Raw genomic sequence first — 23,851 nt, 5'->3', positions numbered from 1 at the left:
CTGAAGAGCTGAAAGAGCGCGCTCTGTCTGTTTCTCTTCGTGGTTTGCGTTAGTTAGGACGGTAGTTTGGACGGTCTATGGTTAGATCGCTCATTAGAGGTTTACAGCTTTCAATCATTTTACGTGACCATAATCCTGCCTTCTGCATGACGCGGTTCCCTGTACACTTTCTCACCTGAGCTCCGAGGAAAAACAAACACAAAGAAACCTTTCATATGAAACTGAAGACAATTAGCTGTCTGATCGGCAGGTCAACTACCTGCAGTGTTTGTGGAGAGAAGAAAATGTGAAACTATTTTTAATTATAGTTATAGTTAAATGATTTGCTATGATTTGGGTTTCATGCTTTGGCCAGTTACTAACCATAACACTGTGTCCTTACCAGGTGACTCTCCTGACAAGTAGGCTACACTGGATAAAGGTAAGTAACTTTCAATAAATTATATTTTAATTATATAATACATTTATTGTAGTGAGGAAACTGGGGGTAAAGTTATAACTCAGTTGGCAAAGGTCCAGTTGTCCTGTTTTTTTATTTTTTTATTTGCTTTTCACAGAGTAAATTTATAGTCCTGTAAAAAAGTGACTTAGGAGTAGTGTGGAATTTGCTGAAACTAAGCTGCTAACTTAACTAAACTGAAACCATGCACTTAAATTAGCTCTCATCCGGTGTAGCATCCCAGACATCAGGCCACCTAAATGTCGTTCTTAGTGTATTTCTAGGGTTACTTTTTCTAGTTGGTATTCTGTTTCTCTGTGTCTCTAATTCTTTTCTTTCAGTATCTCATGTCTCTCCATCTTTCTTGGTCTCTTTCTCAGATCGAGGAGGAATTCCAGAGGATCACACTGAAGCCACTACAGTCCACATTCTTTGGGAAGTTGGATGAATACACGCCTCATTCATGATTTCAAGAGTCTCATCAAGTTTCTTCCCAACAGCTCCTCCCTTCCTCCTGTAGAGTCTCAACAATTTAGGCATGTACTTTTAAAATTGTAGCTGTTACTTTAATGTTGTAGCATTCCGATATCTGTACTTAAAGGGTCACACAAAAATTAAATTTCTGTCATTAATTTCTTACCCTCATTTCGTTCCAAACCCGTAAGGCCTTCTTTCATCTTCGGTACACAAATTAAGATATTTTTGATAAAATCTGAGAACTTTCTGACCCTCCACAGACCGCAACGTCATTGCAACTTTTAAGGTCCAGAAAGGCGGTCAAAACATCGTTAAAATAGTCCATGTGACTCCAGTGGCTCAACCTTAATGCCATGAAGCAGCGAGAATACTTTTTGTGCACACAAAAATAATGACATTATTCAACTATTTCATCTCTTCCATGTCAGTCTCCTATGCTGTTCACGTAGTAAACACAGCGTTGCCTTTCCGTGTTCTACTTCAAAACGCCAGCTCAGTATTGGCCTCTGGTTGGCCAGCTCCTGCGTCAGCATCACATGCATGCATCATTGTGCTTGCGTGAACAGTGTCGGCCAGTAGTAAGCCGGTGTTGAAGCGCAACTCTGTGTTTACTACATAACCCGTGTAGGAGACTGACACAGTAGAGACGAAATTGTTAAAGTTGTTCTTTTTGTGTTTTTTTGCACACAAAAACAAATACTTGTCGCTTCATCACATTAAGGTTGAGCCACTGTAGTCACATGAACTATTTTAACGATACTTCCTTTCTGGGCCTTGAAAGTGGTTATGACGTTGCTGTCTATGAAGGGGTGAGACAGCTCTCAGATTTCATCAGAAATATCTTAATTTGTGTAATCTTACAGGTTTAGAACAATATGAGGATGAGTAATTGACAGAATTTTAACTTAAAGGGTCAGTTCACCCGGAAATGAAAATTCTGTCAGCAATTACTCGCCCTCATGTCGTTCCATACATGTAAGACATTCGTTCATCTTCAGAACACAAATGAAGATATTTTTGAAATCTGAGAGCTGTCTCACTCCTCCATAGGCTGATTGGTAATTGCATCTATCAAGGCCCAGAAAGTTAGTAAAGACATCGTTAAAATAGTCCAAGTGACTACAGTGGCTCAACCTTAACTTTATGAAGCGACGAGAATACTTTTTGTGCGAAAAACCCCCACAAAAATAACAACTTTATTCAACTATTTATTTTCTTCCGTGTGGGACTCTGACGTGAGTTCATGAGAGCCCCACGATGCATGCACGAGAACGCAGATGACGTCCTGACATAGCCGGAAGCGCTTCACTGTTTGTTTACAATCAGGGGACATACTGTGTATGTAAGCTATTTGAATTCCACATTGATTATGCTTTAGGTCACGATGTAGTGTTTAAAATGGTTCTAAATTGTTCAAAATCTGCGGACATATTTACAAAGACAGTTTTATTTACAGTGCGCATCTTCCTCTGCTTGTTAACAGACAGTGAAACGCTTCTGGCTATGAGGTCGTCATCTTCAGCATCTTCTCAGTTCTCGCCCATGCGTCGTGACGCTCTCATGAACTCACGTCAGAGGCCCACACGGAAGAAAATAAATAGCTGAATAAGGTCGTTATTTTTGGGTTTTTTGCGCACAAGTATTCTCGTCGCTTCATAAAGTTAAGGTTGAGCTACTGTAGTCACTTGGACTATTTTAACAATGTCTTTACTTCCTTTCTGGGCCTTGAAAGTGGTCATGATGAGCTCTCACATTTCATAAAAAATATCTTAATTTGTGTTCCTAAAATGAACGAAAGAATTTGAGAATTTTCATTTTTGGGTGAACTAACCCTTTAATATAATCCCATATTTCATATATTTGTAGGACAACAGCATTGAGTCCAGAAGAGAAACTGTGATCAGAGGCCTCATTCTCTACCTAGGTGAAAAGACAGAGGAATTAATCAAGGACTATTGGGTAAAGAAATTATATTTCTGCATAGGTATACTGAAAGATTTTCAAATGTATTTCTTGATTTATATAGAAAGTTTTACACTGCACTTATATACATATTACATATATGTATATAATATACACACTCATATATATATATATACACATGACTCTCTCCACATAAATATTTTTCAGTTCACACAAGATTGCTATTGTATATAAATGTAGACAAATGCATGTGAGAAAAAAATTGTCTTAAATCACAACACCGCTCAAAACTACCACAGCAACCACGTAATCCCGCCCAAATCCCGACAACACGCAGCACATTCTTCGAGTGACTTTCGGGCACAAATTGTACATAAGTGTATAGATCAAAACTACCACAGCAACCACGAAATCCCACCCAGATTTCTGTTCAGAGGGAGAGCAAAGAGCTAAATGCATTCTTCACATTAGCAAACAAAAAGTAGGTTAAATTCTCTCTGGTATATTTCACAGGTTTGTGTTGACGACGATGCTGCACCCATCCAAGAGGCCATCACTTCATTTGTACTCAACATCTTTGTGGTCAGCAAAGCCAGGGATGGAGGTCTCGAGAAGCAAGCTGGAATAGCCATCGAGGGAGCAGAGGTCCTTTTTTGCATTCCCAGTGTAGCACATGCTTGCACCTACCTTATGGGCCTTATTTATGCCTTGGAGCTAAGCTATTCAAAGAAACTTAAATACACCTTTGAGGTATTTCAGAAGATCTTCCTGGAGCTGGAGGATGTTAACAAAAACATGTCCTCCAAAATTCAAGATCTCAAGATCAGCTTACTGGCCTAAAAGCGATACAGACATTGTTGACAAGTTTTACGGTTCAATTTCTCAGGTTCTCCTAATGCACTCTCAATAGTAACTACTATTGCATTTTCATATAGGGACCATGTTTTGTCTGTTAATGAGCATTTGAAGGAAACATGACTGTGAAGAAGCGAGAAACGCATGACTCATGGAAAATATTTTGCACAACGTGAATTTATTGTAATTTTATTGTGATAAGCTACTAAGCTACCCAAAGAAACTGAAATGTAGGTTTCTTAGAAGATCTCCATTTTCATACGTGATCATACATGTGTAAGTGTGTTGTTTTAAAGTCTTAGAGTATGTTACTGTACAGGACTGAAAAACGCAATTTTATAGAAAATATTCTGTAAAGGTCTTTTTTTTTTTTTTCTGAAGACAATAAAGCCTGTCAACTTTCACTTAATGAGCTTTCTTCTAGCACCACCATGAAGCACAATTTTCTATTGTAAACAATGTCTCATCCTGTGAGGTGGATATATTTTATTATACTTTGTTTTATACTGACCTTGTCAGTTTTTACTATCAAATGGCCAAAATGTCAGCTTTATGTAATGTAATGTAATAACTAGATTTCCATATTTGATGAGTACATTCTACTGGCATTCTGTACCAGTGTTGAACTTTTACTATAGTAGTAAAACATTACTATTTGCATTTATAATACTCAGTTGCTAATTAGAAAATTTGAGTACATGTAACTTTAAAATACACTAACAAATTTTGAAAACAGTAGATCCCACTTGAAATTTGTAATATTGAAATGTAAAAATTAAGTTGGATTCAATCAAAAATACACATTTAGAACTCTTAAAGTTATGTAGATCACACACACACAAAAATGACTAGAGCAATGCTAAAATTAAGTTAACTTTATGTACAAATTTTATTTCAACAAACAGAAAAATTAAGTAGTTTGTACAAAGACTAGTCTTGTTGGATCTACATAATAAAATTATGCAAAAGAATTCATCATATTTTTTAAGTAAATCAAGCAGAGAATTTTTATCAGTGTGGTACTGCTTTAGTAGTACAGTTTTTGTTAATATTTTGAATTAGTTTTTATTTCTATATTTTCTGGTTGTGCTTTACTTTTAGTAATTTTGCTGGTTGTTTAGTTTTTTTTTTAATGTATATACAGTCTTTTTATTGTTATTTAGTTTTAGTTTATTTAGTTTTAGTTATATTAGTACTTCAGGTTAAGGCAGCTAGTTGAAATAAAATGTATATTTTTTATGTTTAAATGTATTTTAATTAACATTTCTTTTCCTTAAAGTAATGGAAATATTTTAAGTTTAGTTAACAGCAATAACCCTGATAATAACAATTAAATTTTTCCACAAATACAATTTTATGTCATTAATAGATTAATTCTAGTCACATTTTTTACTGTGATAATGAACCAACTTGAGCTGCCACAAACATGCCTCACTCCACCTCATAACATTGCGCAATATAAGATTCCTTTAGTCTGACACAGATATCATTTGACCTGGTTTAAACCTTAGACTGAACCAAAAATGTTTTCATAAGACAAAAAGTACTCAAGAAATATCTGAGATAGAATGATGCCAAGAATTCATTTTGTTGGCCTCAAGAGAGCCATGCTTCAAGTTCCCACACAACATAGCAAAGCTTCACACTGAGCCTTTCCTGGCAAAAATCAAAGCTATATGTGATGTGAATTAATTTTATCCTTGCCTTGATTAGTGTACTAATAAAACTGAAAATAAATATAATTTTTATTTCAAAATAAAAATATAAGCATTTACCTGTGCTCTATTGTGAACCTACAAAAAAAATACTTAAACGAGAGATAGCATTTAAAGCATTGGTCTCAAAGACAATTCCTGGAGGGCCACAGCTCTGCACAGTTTAGCTCCAACCCTAATCAAACACACCTGATCCAGCTAATCAAGCTCTTCAGGATCACTAGGAACTTCCAAGCAGGTGTGCTTTGGAGCTGGAGCTAAATTATGCAGAGCTGTGGCCCTCCAGGAATTGAGTTTGAGACCACTGATTTAAAGGGATAGTTCACCCAAAAATTCAAATTTTGTCATCATTTACTCACCCTCAAGTAGGTCCAAACCTGCATACATTTCTTTGTTCTGCTGAACACAAAGGAAGATATTCTGAAGAATGTGGGAAACAGAGCAGTTCTGGGGCACCATTGACTTCCATAGTATTTTTATTTTTCCTACTATGGAAGTCAATGGTGCCCCAAAACAGCCTGGTTGCAAACTTTCTTCAAAATATCTTCCTTTGTGTTCGGCAGAACATAGAAATTCATACAGGTTTGGAACTACTTGAGGGTGAGTAAATGACAGAATTTTTATTTTGGGGTGAACTATCCCTTTAGTCTATTTGAGCACATTATTAGAGATTTTGGATTGTGTGCGTGATGACGTCATTGGACGTGCGTGCTGCGGTTGGGAGAAGCTCCGCCCACTTGGCTATCCCCCCCGCTCAGGCGAATGGATGCTATTTAATGAATGAGCACAAGTAACTTTTCAAGCGCTAGTTGCCATTTCTTTGTCTAGGTAAGTTGAGAATTCTGTTTGTTTTTATAGACTTACTAATGTTATACTTATAACTTTCTGGAAATATTGTATATACGCCGTTATTTGTAAACAAAGTTGACAATGGTTTAAGACGTTTAAGAGTAAAGGTCACTTTAATATAATTATTTAATGATGTCAAAGGTTAATGCATGTAATGAGACTTATTTAAGAATATTACTTGGCACATAGATAACTCTCCATGTAATACGAATAAGGCAGTTTTTACTACATACTTGCATATTGTTACCAATATGAGAGATTCTTGTACTAACTTCAATTATAAACTCGCTTTAATAGCGCTGGTGGAAAGTTATTGTTCATAAACGCATTTGTGGATTGTTTACGGTCTAAATATTTTGATGTTAATTTCTCATTCAATGTTATTCTCTTCTAGACTTTAGATTCAATAGCCATATAATATTTTTTTACATGCTTGAATGGTGGATAAATAGTCTAAGAGCCTTTAGTTCATACAAAAGACTAATTGAATAATTGATGTGTACCTGTCTTCAATCTCCCTCATGATTGTCATCAGCCTGCCAGTGCCAAAAGGCCTGCTCGCTCACAGATATTAGATTCCTCAGTGGCTGTGTAACCCCATTCTTAGGGGGATGGCGGGGCCCCTGGGGTCAGCAAGTGTCTGTGCAAACAGTACAGTATTTTAAGAATCGAAAAGGGCTATGCATTTTCACAAGACATGCATTTTTTTTAATACAGACAATGCATTCAAATTAATATGAGCATGTCCACAAAAAAAAAAAAAGCGTAGATTCTCAGGTGTTCACATGTGGACTTTGTTAGACTTGGAGATTGCAAAATGCTTTTCTTTTTTTTCCAGATTACATTTTCTAAAGAGAAAAACAACAACATGGTTTCAAAACTGGAAGATGCAATGGAAGGCCTGATTAAAGTGTTCCACACATACTCCTCCAAAGAAGGAGACAAGTACAAGCTAAGCAAAGCCGAGCTCAAGAGTTTGCTTCAGGGAGAACTCGGTGACTTTTTAGCCGTAAGTTTAAACAAATTAAGTAGCATTAACATTCAGTAACATTAATATCCCACATGCATAAAATAACAACTGTGTCCTGTTGTAGGCGAGTAAAGACCCCATGGTTGTGGAAAAGATCATGTCTGATTTGGATGAGAACCGGGATGGAGAAGTGGACTTTCAGGAGTTTGTTGTGCTGGTGGCTGCTCTCACAGTGGCATGTAATGAATTCTTTGTAGAGAGCATGAAGAATTAATGTTTTTCCATGTCTCTCTTCAGCTGTGTGACATTTTGTAAATGTTATTTATCAGAAATAAAAATAAAAACTTGTGCAGACAATGTGTGTATGGAAAGTACATTTGTGGAAGTGAACTGTCAAGTGTTTTGTTTGGAGCCAGTGGTTCTCAACAGAAGGGTGCAATATTACTTAAAATGATTTATAATAAGACAAAACAAGCCTAAAATAAGACAAAACACATTATCAAGATTTAAACTGATATTGTATTTCTTCTGTTGTTCCCTTGATTTTCTCATATTAAAGAACCAGCAGGATTCCCACTGTCTTGGAAAAAACTACATATAATGAGGGAATTTTGAAAGAGTGATTTCCAGACCTGGAAAAGTCACGGAAATTAATCAACCCCTAAAAGATCTTTAAATTTAAATGAAACTTTGACATCTAAAATATTTTATTTGGTAAATAAATTTTATTTAAGCCCTGTAATCACAAATGACAAAGTCATGTAAGTTTAATTTATGTAAATCCTGAAAAATAATGTAAATGTGTTATGGAATAAAATTGTTATTAAACAATTAAATTAAAATTAGTGACTGCAGCATACTTTACTTACTAGAAATATCATGGGGGCTTTGAAGGCCCTTAGGTTTGACCTGATTTTATATTAAGAGTGCCATCTATAGGTTAAAAAAAACATGTCAGCCTTTTCATTAAAAAGTGTTTTGTTTTTATTTACAAACAGAACATTCATACACCTGTGGTCAGTAGATTCAGGGTCTGAATATGTCTTTTGTAATAGAGATGAACCATAGACGATAACAACTTTGCCCAGTGTAATATAAATCCTGTGCTTTAAAAACAACAATTAGAGAACATTTTATGCAATAAATCCAGTCTGACAACTAGTTTGAACTTGTCTTTTTATTAGTTAAAAATATTAAAATCATATATTAACTTTTCGAATTTAAAAGAAGAATTTCCCTCTCTCCAATTAAGACAAGATCTCACTTAATATGTGAGACAGTTTTTGCTTATAAGTGAAGGCAAGCATGACGGGAAAAAAATGACAGAGCTATGTCAGCCATTAATGGGTCACTCTGGAAAACAGAAAATCAGCCCTCTAAGTTCAGTTTCCAAATGTTAGATGGTTTGCATGACGGTTCATTTAAGGCCATTTTATTTATAAAATGTAACTGTTAATCTAATTATGCGGTTGTGATTCAGAACTTGGATTCAAATATCTTGGTGTATGTTATTTCATTCAGCGCTGTGCTTCTTTGGGCTTGACGGCCACCAGTACCAGGTTTCGTGGGGAAAGTGCAGCATCAAAGAGTGGGATGAGTTTACTCTGGAAACCTAAATTTGAAAATACAAAGATGAAATATAATTATGCTAGGGAATTTTGACTGATTTCTACACCTGGAAAACTGATCATAGAAAAAGGTTATGGAAACTTGGATGAATATAATTTACATCAAGATCTAAAATATTTTATTTTGTAGATACTGATATTTTTGAGTAAATAAAAATCTCTGTAATCAAGATAAGTCATGTAAATAAATTAAAATATGAATAAATTAATCATTAAGTGAATCAAACTTCTATGAGACTTCTATCTCTGTACAAAAGCACACACATTATAAAGACAATTAATAATATTACTAAAATAATAAAAAATTAACATAACCAAACATAAAAAAAATGGTAGATAGAGATGTTCATTATTTTGTAGAGGGTGGATCTTGGTTATGTTTTTGTTTTTCCCTTTTGGCTATCCTTCTCTTCCTTACCTAAGGTTGTCAGGGAGTATTTTTTTCCTCTCATTTTTTCTTTTCTTTTGTTACTCATCTTATGATTGAACTAGGTAAGAAGTTTGCATTCCTTGATTTGTCCTCTTGCTGTCTCCGAGAAGATGGGGAAATCTTGCTGTTCTGCATGGGGAGGGGGGGGTAACGGATAACGGATCCAGCTGGAAGATATATTATTGTGTAAGGATGTATTAATTTTCCTATCATGTGCATCAATGTGTATGGGCCCAACATGGATGATCCGGCTTTTTTCAAGAGCCTATTTGGGCTTATTCCAGAGACCAGTACTACTAATGTAATAATCGCGGGGGATTTTAATTGCTATTTAGATTCTTATCTCGACCGTTCTTCTTCTCAAGTTCCTCCTACTATTCAATCCGTTGGGGTTTTAAATGCTCTAATTAAATCCATGAATTAATTGGATGTGTGGAGGCTACTGAACCCCACTGGTCGGAATTACTCTTTTTTTCTTTTTTTTTTTCATGTTCACAAAACCTACTCTCGTATCGACTACTTCATTTATTGACTCCAAACTTATTCAGGGGGTTGTTAATTCAAAATATCATAACTTTTTAATTTCGGATCATATCCCGGTTTTGCTGAGTTTAAGTTTATCCTTACCAAAGGTCCAATATTGTTGGTGTTTTTATCCTCAGTTCTATAAACAGTTCTCCTCATTTTTGACTGATCGGTTGAGTAAATTTTTAGAGACTAATGATAATGGGGAAGTGTCCGACTCTTGTCTGTGGGAAACTTGGAAAGTGGTTATGAGAGGATATATTATTGCTTTTCAATCTTCCCGTAAGAAAGAAAGATGTAAGCATTTATCTGAGATCAAATCTATTCTTCCTTCCTTGGAACAAGTTTTTGGACAGTCTAAAGCACAATCTGACCTCACTGCGATTTTAAGACTGAAATATGAATACAATTAGATTCTGAGGTCTCTAATTTATTACTGAAGCTTAAACAGAAACAATCTGAACTCAGTGATAAAGCGGATAGTCTTCTTGCTCGTCAGCTGCAGGCTAGCCACGCCATTCATCAAATAAGAATACGTAAAGGGGATTTGGTAACGCATCCTAAAGAGATTAATGACTGTTTTGCAGAATTTTACAGGCAGCTCTATTTTTCTAATTGCTCAGAGATGAGTGAGGTGGGACATAGCTTTCACAATAAAGTGAATTTTCCAAAGATCAGCGATAGTGCTAAGAAGGAATTAGAGGAACCATTTAATCTTTGTGAAGTTTTGGAAGCGATTAATTCCCTTGCTAAGGGGAAAGCTACAGGAACAGATGGGTATGGCGTGGAATTCTATAAAGCAAACGCATCTGTATTGGCCCCTCTGCTGATTCTTATGTTAAAACACTCTATTGAGTTGGAAAAGTTCCCTGATTCTTGATATGAAGAAGACGTGTGCCTTTTGAGGAAAAAAGACAGAGATGATACAGTGCCCGCAAATTATAGACCTTCTTAATTGTGATCAGAAGGTGATTGCTAAGATTTTGACTATTCGTTTAAACAAACATATAGACTCACTCATTCATTCAGACCAAACGGGTTTCATTCCAGGGAGGTTTGCCTTTTTTAATTCATGGCGCCTATTAAACATCTTATATAATAATCAGTCCAAAAAATCTAAGGCAGCAATCCTCTCCCTAGATGCAGAGAAAGCCTTTGACCAAATTGACTGGAGCTATATGTTCTCGGTGTTAGAGCGATTCGGCTTTGGAAAAAATGTTATGCGGTTGATTAAAATGCTCTATTTGGCCCCTAAATCGGCAATTCTTACCAATTCAGATCGGTCCGCTTTTTTTCAGTTACAGCAACAGGGCTGCTGTCTAAGTCCGTTGCTATTTGATCTAGCCTTAGAACCCCTGGCTATTTATTTACGTACTCATTCTGTGATCCGAGGTATGCCTTGTGGCAAAGTTGAGGTTAAAGTGTCCTTGTATGCAGATGATTTAGTGTTATTTTTAAAAGACCCTTCCACCGCTGTCCCATGTCTAATGGAAATATTTAAAGTCTTTGGGTCCTTCTCTGGCTACTCGATCAACTGGGAGAAGAGTGTGTTTATGCTTCTGGGAGATGGTTTAGATGTTATGTTGAAATGGTTTCGTACCTCAAGCTTGAAAGGCTGCGTTTTTCTAGAGCGGGCAGATTAAAGATTTTGACAAAATTTGGGGCCCCTTTCTCAGGTCTATATTTTAAAGATGTCCTTGCTATGCTTATGTGTCATTAGATTTAGTTTTTCCTCTAGTTTTGTTTTTTATTTTCCTTGGTCCGGCTGAGGCTCTTCTGATGGTGATGTGTAATTGCCTTCATGAATATTTGGTGCATGTTCGGGTTTGGGGGAGGGGGGGTATAGGGTAAAGTATATACCCATTTTGTTTATATTGTATTAGTATATATATTGTGGCGGGAGGAGCCAACGACAGACACAGTGGGCGTGGCGTCAAGCCTCGGAGAGGTTTTTATTAAACAAAATATTAAAATAAAGTGTCCAAAGGGGGAAAAGTGTCCAAAATAAACAGGGCTCTGGTGTCCTCGTTGTGCTGCGGGGCTCGTGAAGGAGGGCAGTGTTCAGGAGGGAAGGGTCCAGGTAAGGGGCGGAGTCCGGCGGCCGCACGCGCTCCCGTCTGGAGGTCCCGGGGCGCGGGTGACGGCGGCTTCTGTGGCGGCTTCGTCCAACTCCTTAATCCCCGGGTGCTCGACGGGATTCCACGGGTCGGCGTCCTACCGGGCTGCGGGTCCGGCCGCTCGCGTCTCTGGCGGCGGCGGGTAGTTCCCTCTACGCTCCCTTTCCTGGACCCACGAGGACACCAGCGTGCATGCACGGGGAAGAGACCGGTCTCCCGAGGAGAGGTGCGTTCGGCATTTAACGGCGGCGGTGATGAGGCTCTATTCACGTCAGGTGCGCCTCATCACACGCCGCCAGCCCTGGCTGTTTCAGCGCCCCTCCTCTCTCACACACCCACTCCTGTCGGGAGCCTGGTGAAGGGCGGCGAATATGGGACGGGGTGGTGATGATGGACAGGGGGGAGGCAGCCGACTCGTCACAATATATAATATGTTATGGAGTGTTACGTTTTTGAAAAAGAAAAAAGTTTTACAAATTAAAGTACTTAAAAAAAATACAGTTGTGTCAAAAGAAAAAAGCTAATTAGGTCATTTTAATTTCTTCATATGAATGACTGGCTCTGCTCCATTTACCTCTCTCCTGCAGGAAAATCATTCTGTCCAGTAACACTAGAGTTTCCACCACAGGTGCGAGGAGAAGAACCAGGCTGAAGTACGCCACCACTTTACCCTGGTGCGCTAGCATTGCATCCACAGCGACAGTGTCAAATGGGAGATCAGCAGATAGGCCCACTCGTGGCAATGCCAAACGAGCATACCTGTGATAAAACAAAAAATAATATTATAATGCAGCTCTCTAGTATCTCAGATGTACTTGACAGTTTAACACGTCATAGAAATGTTGATTATTTCATTTAGGTCTACTGAACTAGTTTCTCAAGTCCTTCCTGTTCCAGGAACTGAAGACTCACCCCTGAAACTAGTTCAGTAGACCTAAATGAAATAATCAGAATTTTGGTTTCCCTTAATCTTTTCACATATAAGTGGTCACTGTACTATAAAAACATCCTGTAAGTTTCAGAACTCAAAACTATTTCGTCAGTCTAAAATCAGCTTATACTGATGGCAGTCTGCCAAAACTGATTTTAGAATGATCTATATAATAATCTGCTATAATATTATGATTAAAGTGTTTACATGAGCTGCTTTTAGAATATTCCTTTCATGTTCCCGTTTTACATGTTATAGTACATAGATCGATTAATGACACATGTCATTCATTACGTCACCACGTGATGCCATCCGACGTCCCCTCCAGAATTTCACGCATAAACATACAGTTCATCTTCATTATGATGCCATACACGGTTTTGTGTGTTTCAGTTTTAATTTTACAAAAACTTCAAATGCAGTTAATCATTTGTCATGCTATATGTGCAAGCAGACGACGATGTTGTTTAAGCCATGCTCTTTTATTTGCCGTCAAACGATTGACCACTGCCGTGTGTGTATCCTGTCGCATAATGTGGTAAAAAGTGGTACACGACAGTAATAATGTGATTAAGGTGTGTACATGTATATACTGCACTTTGTTAATGCGACTAAAATAGGAATACTTCACGTCTTAATTCGATTTGTGTTTACTTTGAGTATGACTTTAGTCGGATTAAGGTAATCAAAAATCTCTGTTTACATGGTAGATTCTTAATCAGAATATTGTCTTAATCGTGTTAAAATCAGATTATTGTTGTCCATGTAAACATACTGTATGATGTAATACTGTGGATAAGCAGAAGACGCAGAAGATGATCAGGGCCTGCTTGTACATTGATGCCTGTTTAGCCCCGCCCACCGATTCGTAGCGTTTACGAGAGAGTTGAGCGCACAGGTCTACACAGAAACCAAATGATAAACGTGGCTCTGAAGACAACAAGATGCTGTGCAGTGCCAAGTTGTGGAAAAAATTGTCTTTACATTGCTTTCCTTCTGATCCCAACATTAGGAAAAAGTGGATGAACTTTATTTTTCATGAAGTTCTAGACCACGTCAGTAAGAACTCTTTTGTCTTTTGTTCTCTTCATTTTATCGCGGGTTCGTTTACAAACAAGGCACAATGCAGGATTTTCAGAAAGACTGAAACTAAAAGACCATGCAGTGCCTAATATATTACTGTCGCAACAAACAAGTGTGAGTAATTGTTTTATTATATGATCACTATTGCTTTGTCTGTTAAACAGATTGTTTGATGAGTATTGATGCGGTTTTAACCTAAAACACAATAGTGTCCATCTGTGAAGGATGTAGGCTGTCAAACATACACAAGTGTTAGCCAATCATAGCAGTGGGTTTTTACTTTCGAGTCTACAATCTGCCACGCCTATTCAAACAGAGCGTTCTGATGAGGGGGGTCAAAAACAGTACAGAAAATTGCTAATTATTTCAAAATTTTGTTGTTTTTTGGATGTAAAAATCTTGATAAAAAGAGGCAGTTCATGACCCCCTTTAAAGATATTATTATTCTCAAATATAACAATAAAGGCACTAACTCAGAAAAGGACAGTGCGTGGGCTTTCCTAACAGTCTGAACTCCTGGTCTGCGCATAACAGGCCTCTCCGCTCTGATGATGCTTTCTAAGATGGCTCTGTAGCAGTGTGTTCTCAGTAAGCCGCTCTCCTCTCTCAGTCGGTGGAGATAGTCCTCTATTGCATGGCACGCTCCCTCTCGTGCCTTATACGACAACTGGTGCCCTGGTAATCCACATACCCAGTCACTCATTGGATAACCATATTCTGAACAGGAATCCACCACTGTGTCTGCAGAAAACGGGGGCTGGAAAACACCTGGAGGGTTTGGGTTCTCCTGGGTTGAGATTTTCATGTAGCAGCAAGCAACCGATGTGATGACTTGAACGTGAGGGCAGTTGGTGAAATGACGCAGAAGTGTAGAGCTAAGGTCTCCACAAGCATGAAGACCCGTGAGTACAAAACGACCAGGTTTTTTGGCACCACCATCAGTAACTGGTACGGTTTTACAGGTAAGAATTTCGGTCGCCATCCCTGAGAGGAAAACCCCCGTGTTTATTTGGGCTACAGAGTCTGAAGTATTGATGTCAGTTTTTTGAGTCGGTAATGTATTTTGTAAGTCTTCTGCTTTCATTTGGCATGAATGTGGATCTAGATTCAGCTCCTTCACCCGCTGTTTCTTTTCATATGGCCCAGTGGTTGCTCCAATACTGTCACTTTCAGTTGCTGTCACACCAAGCTGCTGAATGAAGACATCCCATGAAGCCTTTGGGTTGACCCAGCCCATCACATGACAAGGAGAAGGACCAGGTGCAGAATGAAGACTTTGAGAATTTCCAGACTACATTATATATATAAATAATTCTAATTAAAAAATAAATAAATAAAACTAAAAATACAACAATTATAATAATAATATCAAATAAAAATAACAAAAAAAATTTGGTCAGAGTGATAATACAAGCTTAAAAATCTATCAATCATTATGTAATATCAAAAGATGGTTACGAAATAGAAAATACATGACGTAAAGGATAAAATTAATGGATTATATAATAGAATAATTCGTGAGGATCATACCTTTTGATTCTCTTTGGTGAGTGTCAATACAAGCTGTCTATCAAATTTGGTAGCCATGGAAACAAGGTTGGGGTCAGCCTCAATTCCAGTGACATCCAGGCCGAGTCCAAAAGATAGAAACCTTGTCAAATGGCCCAGGAGGGATAGATCAAATTAAAGTGAGTAATATGCATATTTAGTGTAAGAACATTAAACAAGACATTACTGTACCTGTCCAGACCCAACATCAACCACACAGCTACAGCTAGCCTGATCACACAACTTCTTGACCAGCTAGGAGAGACAGTTCAGCAGAAACAAAAAACATTTTAAATGATCTTTAGGTTATCAAATAGTCTTAATGGAGTCATATTTTTTTTTAATAATGTCATTTAGAATCTTTCCCCATTGACATTACATGCAGTATAATGTACCGTGCCTAGTCGGCGGATTTCGTGCTGCTTCTTGGCTTTGACGTGTTTACGGAAAATGTGTCCCGACAAAGAACTCTGTCTCTGATTTGACTGAAACTCTTCTAGCACTGCTGCACCTGTGTCCTGACCGTGCCCACCTGGTGCTTTACGTGGAAACGACAGCGCATGTGCTGCTGTCCGCAGTGCCAGTAAGGACAGAGGCCACACAGATGGGTACCTAAAAGACAGAATAAATACAACACCTTTGAATTTACTTTTACTTTAATTTATATGTTTACTATACAAAATAGTTTAAAAATATATATCGTATGTTGAACCTTTTAAAAAAAAGTCACACACAAACACATATGTGCCTGTGAATATTTTACTTGTGTAGTTCATGGTATATTAATGAGTGTTTGATTATGAAGGACTCTACATTTGATTTCAAGGAATTTTATAATAGTTTTATTATAGTTAACAAACAAAATCCAAGAAAGAAACAAAACATTAACTGAAATAAAATACACAAAAACTTATAATAGAAAAAACACTAATGAAACCAACAAAAATACTACAATTTTAAACAAATTTTAAATGATAAGAGAAAAATAATTGAAAATAATAATAAAACCCACGAAAGCATCACAATGATACTAAAATAACACTGGTACAATAAGTGTTCGATCACCGCTTTATGTCCAATGTAAATTACTGGTCCCAACACAAAACTGTTTTTTGCAGACAAGAAATTTCCTTGCATTCGTATATATTTGATCACTTCATGCATTTCTATCTGAAGAGTTCAGATGCAAAAGCCTCTAAGTGCTGTTTGAAATTTTCATAAAATGAGCATTAACAGGCTCCTACGTTTAGGTTCCGTAATTTTACTGTAATGGCAATGCATAGGTCCTTTTTCTATGCAATTAAAGTGAAATAACTAAATATAGGAGCCTGATAAAAATGCTCATTTTAGAAGAAAATTTCAAACAGCACTTAGAGGCTTTTGCATCTGAACTCTTCATCTATTTATCTCAAAGCTTTTTCTACAGGCAAATGCTCCAAAGCGGATTTTGAGCAATGTTCTGGCTTTGTAAAATTATCTTAATTTAAGGCAACCAGAGACAGATACAAAGAATAAACTAATTTACCGCCTGTCCTTAATCTCTTTATCCAGCAGCAGATCAGCGATCTGTGGGGGTGTATAGATCACCGAGGGCGTCCTGCCAGCTCACAGGCAGTGTCCCACAAACTCTCACTGAAGAACTCCTGCGTACAAACACAGATACACTTTCACATGTACATAAATATTTCAGCTGACAGAAACCCCACGGTTTAACACACAGGATTATCCGTTTACTGTTACACTCACACTTGAATTCGTGATAAACTCCAAAACATAGCAGTTTATAATGCACACACACTGAAATAGTACAAGAAGTTGTTGATTTATTACTATTATGTAGGAGTCTGATATGTGTCTGTAGGCTGACAGGAGCGAAGTCAGCTTCTCAGCTAGTTCTCTCTGCTCCTGCTCTGAAAAAGCCGCCACAAACATCTCTTCGGCACTAAAAACACCATGCAGGTTAAACTGGGTGCCCCTCAATATTCCGAGTAGTCTTTTAATATAGAAACTTAATTGGGACCGTATTAAGACTTTGGTGTTTACATATAGCAATCCGACCACACACGCGCCGCCTACTAGAGATGTCCGAATTGTGAATAAATCAATGACTCGGTTGAACTGATTCACAAAACCGACCTAAATGATTCATTCATGTTTGGTAGTTGACTCTTACTTGGTTACGAACAATGCACTTGTGTGTAAGTTTTTTTGTACTAAAAATTTGTGTCAAAAATTAAATTATGATATACCATAATCACCTTAATAATAAAAACGGCGTCGAAAACTTAATAAATAGTAAACAGAAACCTTTACTGAAGTACCGGTTCTTTGAAATGAACTGTTCGAAAGAGTCGAACTTCCTATAACCGTTAAACTCCGACCCGGAAATACATATGCAGTCACATGTCCGACATGCTTGTCTTGAACACAATACTAGGAAAAAAATATCAAAGGACGAGGTTTTGGAGCAAATAAAGGTATGTGTTCGGCAATTTTGAAAGTTTATGTCTAACTTAACTTATATGTAGTAGAATCGCACAATTTATTTCGCAATGCTCAGCGAATTGGCTAGATAGCTTGACTTGTCCATCATAGAAATGTGCTCTGATATGCAATTCAAGAGCAGTGTTCATAATCAGTTTATTTGTAAGACGTTAACGACCTGTTATTTTTTATCCAACTCTAACAAGACTCAGGAACTGTAACAAAACTGAAAATGTCAAGTCTGTTTAGTAAAACTGTCAACTCTCGCTATATTGTGCTAACGTAGATGCTAACGTTAGTGTCTTTGCATAGCTTTAAAAACATCGTTTATAAAACCAGTCATAAGGGTCCAATTTAGATTTATACATCATCTGAAAGCTGAATAAATAAGCTCTCCATTGATGTATGGTTTGTTAGGACAATATTTGGCCGAAATACAACTATTTGAGAATCTGAGGGTACAAGAAAAAAATTGCCTTTAAAGTTGTCCAAATTAAGTTCTTAGTAATACATATTACTAATCAAAAATTAAGCTTTAATATGTTTAGTAGGACATTTACAAAATATCTCCATGGAACATGATCTTTACTTAATATCCTAATGATTTTAGGCATAAAAGAAAATCGATAATATTCACCCATACAGTGTATTTTTGGCTATTGCTACAAATATACCCCAGCGACTTAAGACTAAATATAAGATCAAATGTACCCCAGTGACTTAAGGTTTTGTGGTACAGGGTCACATATTTTCAATGTATAAAGACCCATTTTATACAGTGAAAAGTTATTATAAATATTATTTTGTTTATTTAGTTTGTTTCTGTTACATAGTTAAATGTTTTACTATTCATTGTAGTATTGTACTCTATTATTTATTTAAGATTTTTATTAGTTATTGATTGTAATACTTTTTAAAAATGACTTCAATGCTTTTTTATTTTAGTCAATTATTTGAGTAAATTTTTTTATTAGATGTATCTTATGTTAATTATTTTTTATTTAAACATTTTGTGCACTTTTCTACAGAATGATTATCACAATCATTTTGTGTGGTCAGTTTAGTTCTTTGTCTTAACAGTCATGTTTCGTTTTCTTTGTTTCTATTTAAGAGTAAAAGAGCATCAAGAAGACTGCTGTAATCAACCACTGAGGGTGAACAAGAATGTCAGGGCTTAAGTTGAACCTGGTTTGTGAGCCTAGTCGAGGAGGTAAATCAGATAAATCTAGAGGAAATGCCAAGCATGAACGTTTCCTTGGAAAGAGACATTACCTGGAGCACAAGGGTTTGTTAAAAGAGAAACAAAATAAAAAGCTAAACAAAAAGAACAAGCAGAAAAATAAAAACAAGTCAAAAAACACGCAGCTCAATGGAGGTGATCAATCAAAACCAGGTGCTATTTTTCCTAAATTTACCTCTTCTCTGCCTAATAAGACCAATGAGCCTTCTAGTTCTGCAGGGACATTTTCAGGGAAATCCACATTTTCATTTCCATCCACTGCCTCCACATCTCAGTGTCTTCCGACACACCAAGCGGCACCCCGCACTCTTGGACCTTTAAAATATGTAGCGTTGGACTGTGAGATGGTGGGCACAGGACCAAGGGGGAGTCGCAATGAACTCGCCCGCTGCAGTATCGTCACCTATGAGGGTGATGTGATTTATGATAAATATATCAAACCCACCAATCCTGTGACGGATTTCCGCACTCCCTGGAGTGGAATCAGGAGGCAGGACCTACTCCATGCCATACCCTTTTATCAGGCACAGAGAGAGGTATGAAAGAGCTTCTCTACTTAAGTCATCATGTTATATATATTGCGTTTATGTTTATAGAAGACACTTTTAACAAGCAAATCAGCTGTTTTTATTGTTGTCGCTTGAAATAAATATTAACTGAAATAAAAAATAAAAACACTTATTTTACTTCAGCTAGTTGTCAGAGCATTCTTTCCCATTTCCATTTAGTTTATCTTGATGTCATAAAATAACTACAACTGAAATAAAAATGATTACATAGACATATTTAAAAAAAAAAACTTAATTACTAAAACTTTAATGAAAATTTAAATGAAAATGGAAAATACAAAAATATTTTTAAAACATTACACATCCATTACATTTAATGAAGGCTTTAAGTCTTGTTTTTTTTTCACATAATATTACAATTTGTTTGTGGACATATTACATAATAATATGTAACAACGTATAACATTTCTAGTGGATCAGTAAAAATATCACCATAGAAACATCAAAATGTTAGAATGTTTGTTTTCAGAACAATATCTTATCAGTTATCAGCCATGCTTTGTGCCTAAATTCACAGCATTTAAAAAGACTGATTTTAGATTTTCTTGTTTTTATATATTTTTATTGATTTATTTTTATTTAATTATTTAGACAAAAATATCATCCATTTATTCATTGTGCTCAAAATAAACCAAGTAATGACAAACCAGTAATAGTCTGATTGATATTGTAAGTCTACTAAGCATTATTATACATTTTGCCCACAGATTGTGAAGATAATAACAGGGAAAGTGGTTGTGGGCCATGCCATCCATAATGACTTTAAGGCCTTAAAATATTTCCATCCTGCTTGGCAAACACGAGATACGGTGCGGATTCCATTGCTAAACCAGAAAGCTGGACTGCCTGTGAATGAAATGGTGTCTCTGAAGAGGCTCACTAAGGCTATTCTCAAAAAGGACATACAGGTGGGTTTAACTCAGCACAAAACGTTGTAACGTGGCTCAGCGGATGTCAGTTTCTCCTGTGCCACAGAGATCAGAGTGCTTAGAGGAGATCAGCTGTCAGACTTTGAAGACACTGTATATCTGGAATCAGTTCAAAGCAGCTCTTGAATCCTAGGACTGAGAGAGGACAAGTCAGACTATTTTTATAAAGAAAATAAAGACGGGCATGGCTTTGAATTTTTTCCACTGAAAAACACTCTTCTTATATTTTCAGACAGGGAAGGGAGGCCACTCATCAGTAGAAGATGCCAAAGCCACCATGGAACTGTTCAAAGTAGTGGAAAGCATGTGGGAGCAAAAACTCAGCGCTCAGCCTTTCAGCGAAAGCAATGGATGTAGCTCTGAATAAAAAAACATAAAAGCTTTTACTTCCCACCTTTTTTATCAGCAAAGCATGTCAGCTATGCTTGGGTTTAAATGCCACTAGGGGGCTCTTCAATTTCTATTAAAAAAGAAAAAAAAGAAAAAAGTATTTCAAGTTAACTAATATCGGCTTTGTTTGCTGTTTAAAGCAACTATGTTGCAAATAATTGGACATGATAAACTGTCCACATGATGTTTCAAGTTCTGTTCAGAATCTTTACAGAAAGTTAAAAAAGAAAAGCTCTCACTGCTCTCTCCGGCTGTCTGTCTTTCTGATGTCTGATGAACAGGACGAGTCAGCATTCCTCTTCTACTCGGAATTCAACACCACCACATGAATTAAAGCTCCTCCTGTATTTAACTGTCCAAATGAGCAAGGCCTCAACTGCTATCCTTGAGATTACAGTCAAACCTCTTTTCCTTCCAAACCCACTCAATCATCAGTAAGTCTGTTTTTAAGAGTCCGGTTGCACCACTTTGGTGATGTTTGGGAAGCAGCTGGATGTTCCTTGCCCACCAGTTTCCCAGCAGTTGAACAAGCTCACAATGGACTGATTTTTAGCCTTATTTGGGATTTTCTTGCAGAAAGGTTCGATCTAACATACTGTAGAACACAGTCTGATACTTGCATTACATACAGTAATCTCACTTTTTGCATTTTTTTGTATGATTAAGGATAAGTATTCTTTAAAATTAGCAAAACTGATTCAATATAGATCATTTAGGCCCACACATTTAGAATGGCTGTAAAAATCCTTAGTGCAGTCCTAAAGGGCTCACTTGGTGAATACTGTTATGTATGAGGTTTGCCTCAGCCTTATTCTAAAGAATGGGTGTTTTTGACAGTGCCATATTTGTAATTTTTCTTGTTTATCTCTCTATCATACCAATGTTAAGTTTAATTGTGACAACCTTAAAAAATAAATTGGATTGCCATCAGATTTTAACATGTAATTGAAATGTTGGAGTATTAAACATATATATGTAGTGTCACGTGATTCTTCAGAAATCATTGCAGTTTTGCTGCTCAATATTTTTTCAAAACTGCTGCTCAATATTTTGATGGAACCTTGATCATAATTGAAGGATTCTTTTTTTACAGTCACTTTTAATGAACTTAATTTCTATATCAAATATGAAATTTAAATTTTCAAATTTTTAATGACTTGGTAAATCTGGGATGAAATTGCAATACTTTAAAGTTATATACCTTAATATTTGCATTTACAATGTATAAATGATCCTTTTGCAATATTTATTCATCTTGGCTAAAATTAATTTCTACATGTACTAATGCATTAACATTTTAAGTTTTATAAATAAGCATGTGTTATGAATTTTCAATAAATACATTTATAAAATAAGTATTATACACAAAGTAACATTAAATATTTAATATGCATAATATATAATAATAATAAATGCTGTAAATTGTTTATTGTTAGTTTATGATACCTATTGCATTCAATATTGTTAGTAATTTTAAAGTGTTCCTGATGAAATTGGTGTTAATAGGATGTGCTGTAGCGAGAAGGCAGTCAGTGACTTCATACTTTCCTACTTGTGGCTTGGATGTGGATGGAAGTAATGTCTGTAAAACGGATCAAGTTTTAAAATCCTCAATGGCTGGCAAGCAGAGGTAATCTTGTGGTACAGAAAGCGGTACCCTTGCTTATTACTAAAGGATTACCATAATGCCAGAGCCAATAAATAATGCACTGTAGTTTTATTGTCTGGTCCTAAGGCATATAGTTACTTACTAAATGATTACCATAATGCACGGTAGTTTTTATGCATATAGTCATTTTCTGTAGATGTTCAGAGTGATATTACCTGATTTCTCATCTTCAGCATAGTTTTGGGATTTCTGAGACAGTCAGCTGTGTTGATTTGGTAAATTCCTCTTGTGTTGAAGAATATGTGATATACAAAGACATATTCACTCTCCTCTCTCTGTGTGTACAAACTATTCTTTGCTTCTGTCATACAGCCTCTCATCTATGAGAGTTTGCTACTGTTTTAAGAGGCCAGACTCTGGTCTGTTGTGTCCACATGCGGTTCCCTTCACAGACATGACTCACAAATGGATCAGATTCAAACTTACAGATGTGAATCAGCAGTGACTCATGCCTCAAAACCATTTCAAACTGGTCATTTCTCTGAATAAGCAGTTGTCTCATCATTACTGAAAGATCTAGTTATGAAAGCTCACCAGCCTTGACACACTCAGCCCTTGGACTCTTGCTCAATGCAAAGTTGATCTTAAATAGCAATTCTTACATTGAACAATGGGTAAATTCAGTGAGAGTGATAGTTTCCTCAAGATGTTTATTCGTGTAACAAAAAGATTACCCTATACTAAGACTAACTTGTTTGTTATTTCTGGAACAAACCTTAAGACAACCTAAAAATTGAAGTTTTTGGGCACATTTTGTTAAAGAAATAATTCACCCAAAAATGAAAGTTGCTGAAAATGTACTCACCCGGCCTTAGGCCATTATTTGTTTATTATAAACACGCAGCTTTTCACCTGACGAGATGTTAATTGATGAACTGGAGTCTCATTCTGACGGCACCCATTTACTGCAGAGTATCCATTGGCGAGCAAGTGATGTAATGCTAAATTTCTCCAAATATGTTCAGATGAAGAAACTAACTCATCTACATCTTGGATGACCTCAGGGTGAGTACATTTTCAGCAAATTTTCATTTTTTGGGGTGAACCATTCTTTTAATTCATAACTAAAATTATGCAATT

General features: G+C 36.5%; 2 protein-coding genes and 1 pseudogene across 4 annotated transcripts; 2 read left to right on the top strand and 1 right to left on the bottom strand.

The window, feature by feature from the left end:
• Nucleotides 1-7,126: 7,126 nt before the first annotated feature.
• LOC306887028 (protein S100-A1) lies at nt 7,127-7,502 on the top strand (the record flags this gene model as incomplete). Its single annotated transcript, XM_079444488.1, has 2 exons — nt 7,127-7,267; nt 7,353-7,502. The coding sequence occupies 2 exons, from the start codon at nt 7,127-7,129 to the stop codon at nt 7,500-7,502; spliced, it is 291 nt and encodes a 96-aa protein (XP_079300614.1).
• A 1,135-nt stretch (nt 7,503-8,637) lies between these two features.
• Nucleotides 8,638-17,534, bottom strand: LOC306887761 (methyltransferase-like protein 25B; annotated as a pseudogene). The gene is made up of 8 exons (XR_013785959.1): nt 17,321-17,534; nt 17,016-17,133; nt 15,886-16,102; nt 15,683-15,745; nt 15,473-15,607; nt 14,416-15,233; nt 12,503-12,687; nt 8,638-8,840 (listed from the first exon to the last, which is right to left on the bottom strand). The product of XR_013785959.1 is annotated as a methyltransferase-like protein 25B (transcript).
• A 340-nt stretch (nt 17,535-17,874) lies between these two features.
• Nucleotides 17,875-22,449, top strand: LOC306887760 (interferon-stimulated gene 20 kDa protein-like). Of its 2 annotated transcripts, none has more exons than XM_079445769.1 (4): nt 17,875-17,967; nt 19,086-19,750; nt 20,491-20,691; nt 20,945-22,449. In XM_079445769.1, the coding sequence occupies exons 2-4, from the start codon at nt 19,139-19,141 to the stop codon at nt 21,077-21,079; spliced, it is 948 nt and encodes a 315-aa protein (XP_079301895.1). In that variant the 5' UTR covers nt 17,875-17,967; nt 19,086-19,138; the 3' UTR covers nt 21,080-22,449. The 2 variants fall into 2 exon arrangements, with proteins under 2 accessions (XP_079301895.1, XP_079301896.1); XM_079445770.1 differs by having other exon boundaries at nt 20,949-22,084.
• The last annotated feature ends 1,402 nt before the right edge of the window (nt 22,450-23,851 follow it).

The sequence above is a fragment of the Barbus barbus genome (assembly GCF_936440315.1).
Source record: "Barbus barbus genome assembly, chromosome: 21".
NCBI lineage: Eukaryota > Metazoa > Chordata > Actinopteri > Cypriniformes > Cyprinidae > Barbus > Barbus barbus.
This window is presented reverse-complemented; position numbering and strand designations above follow the sequence as displayed.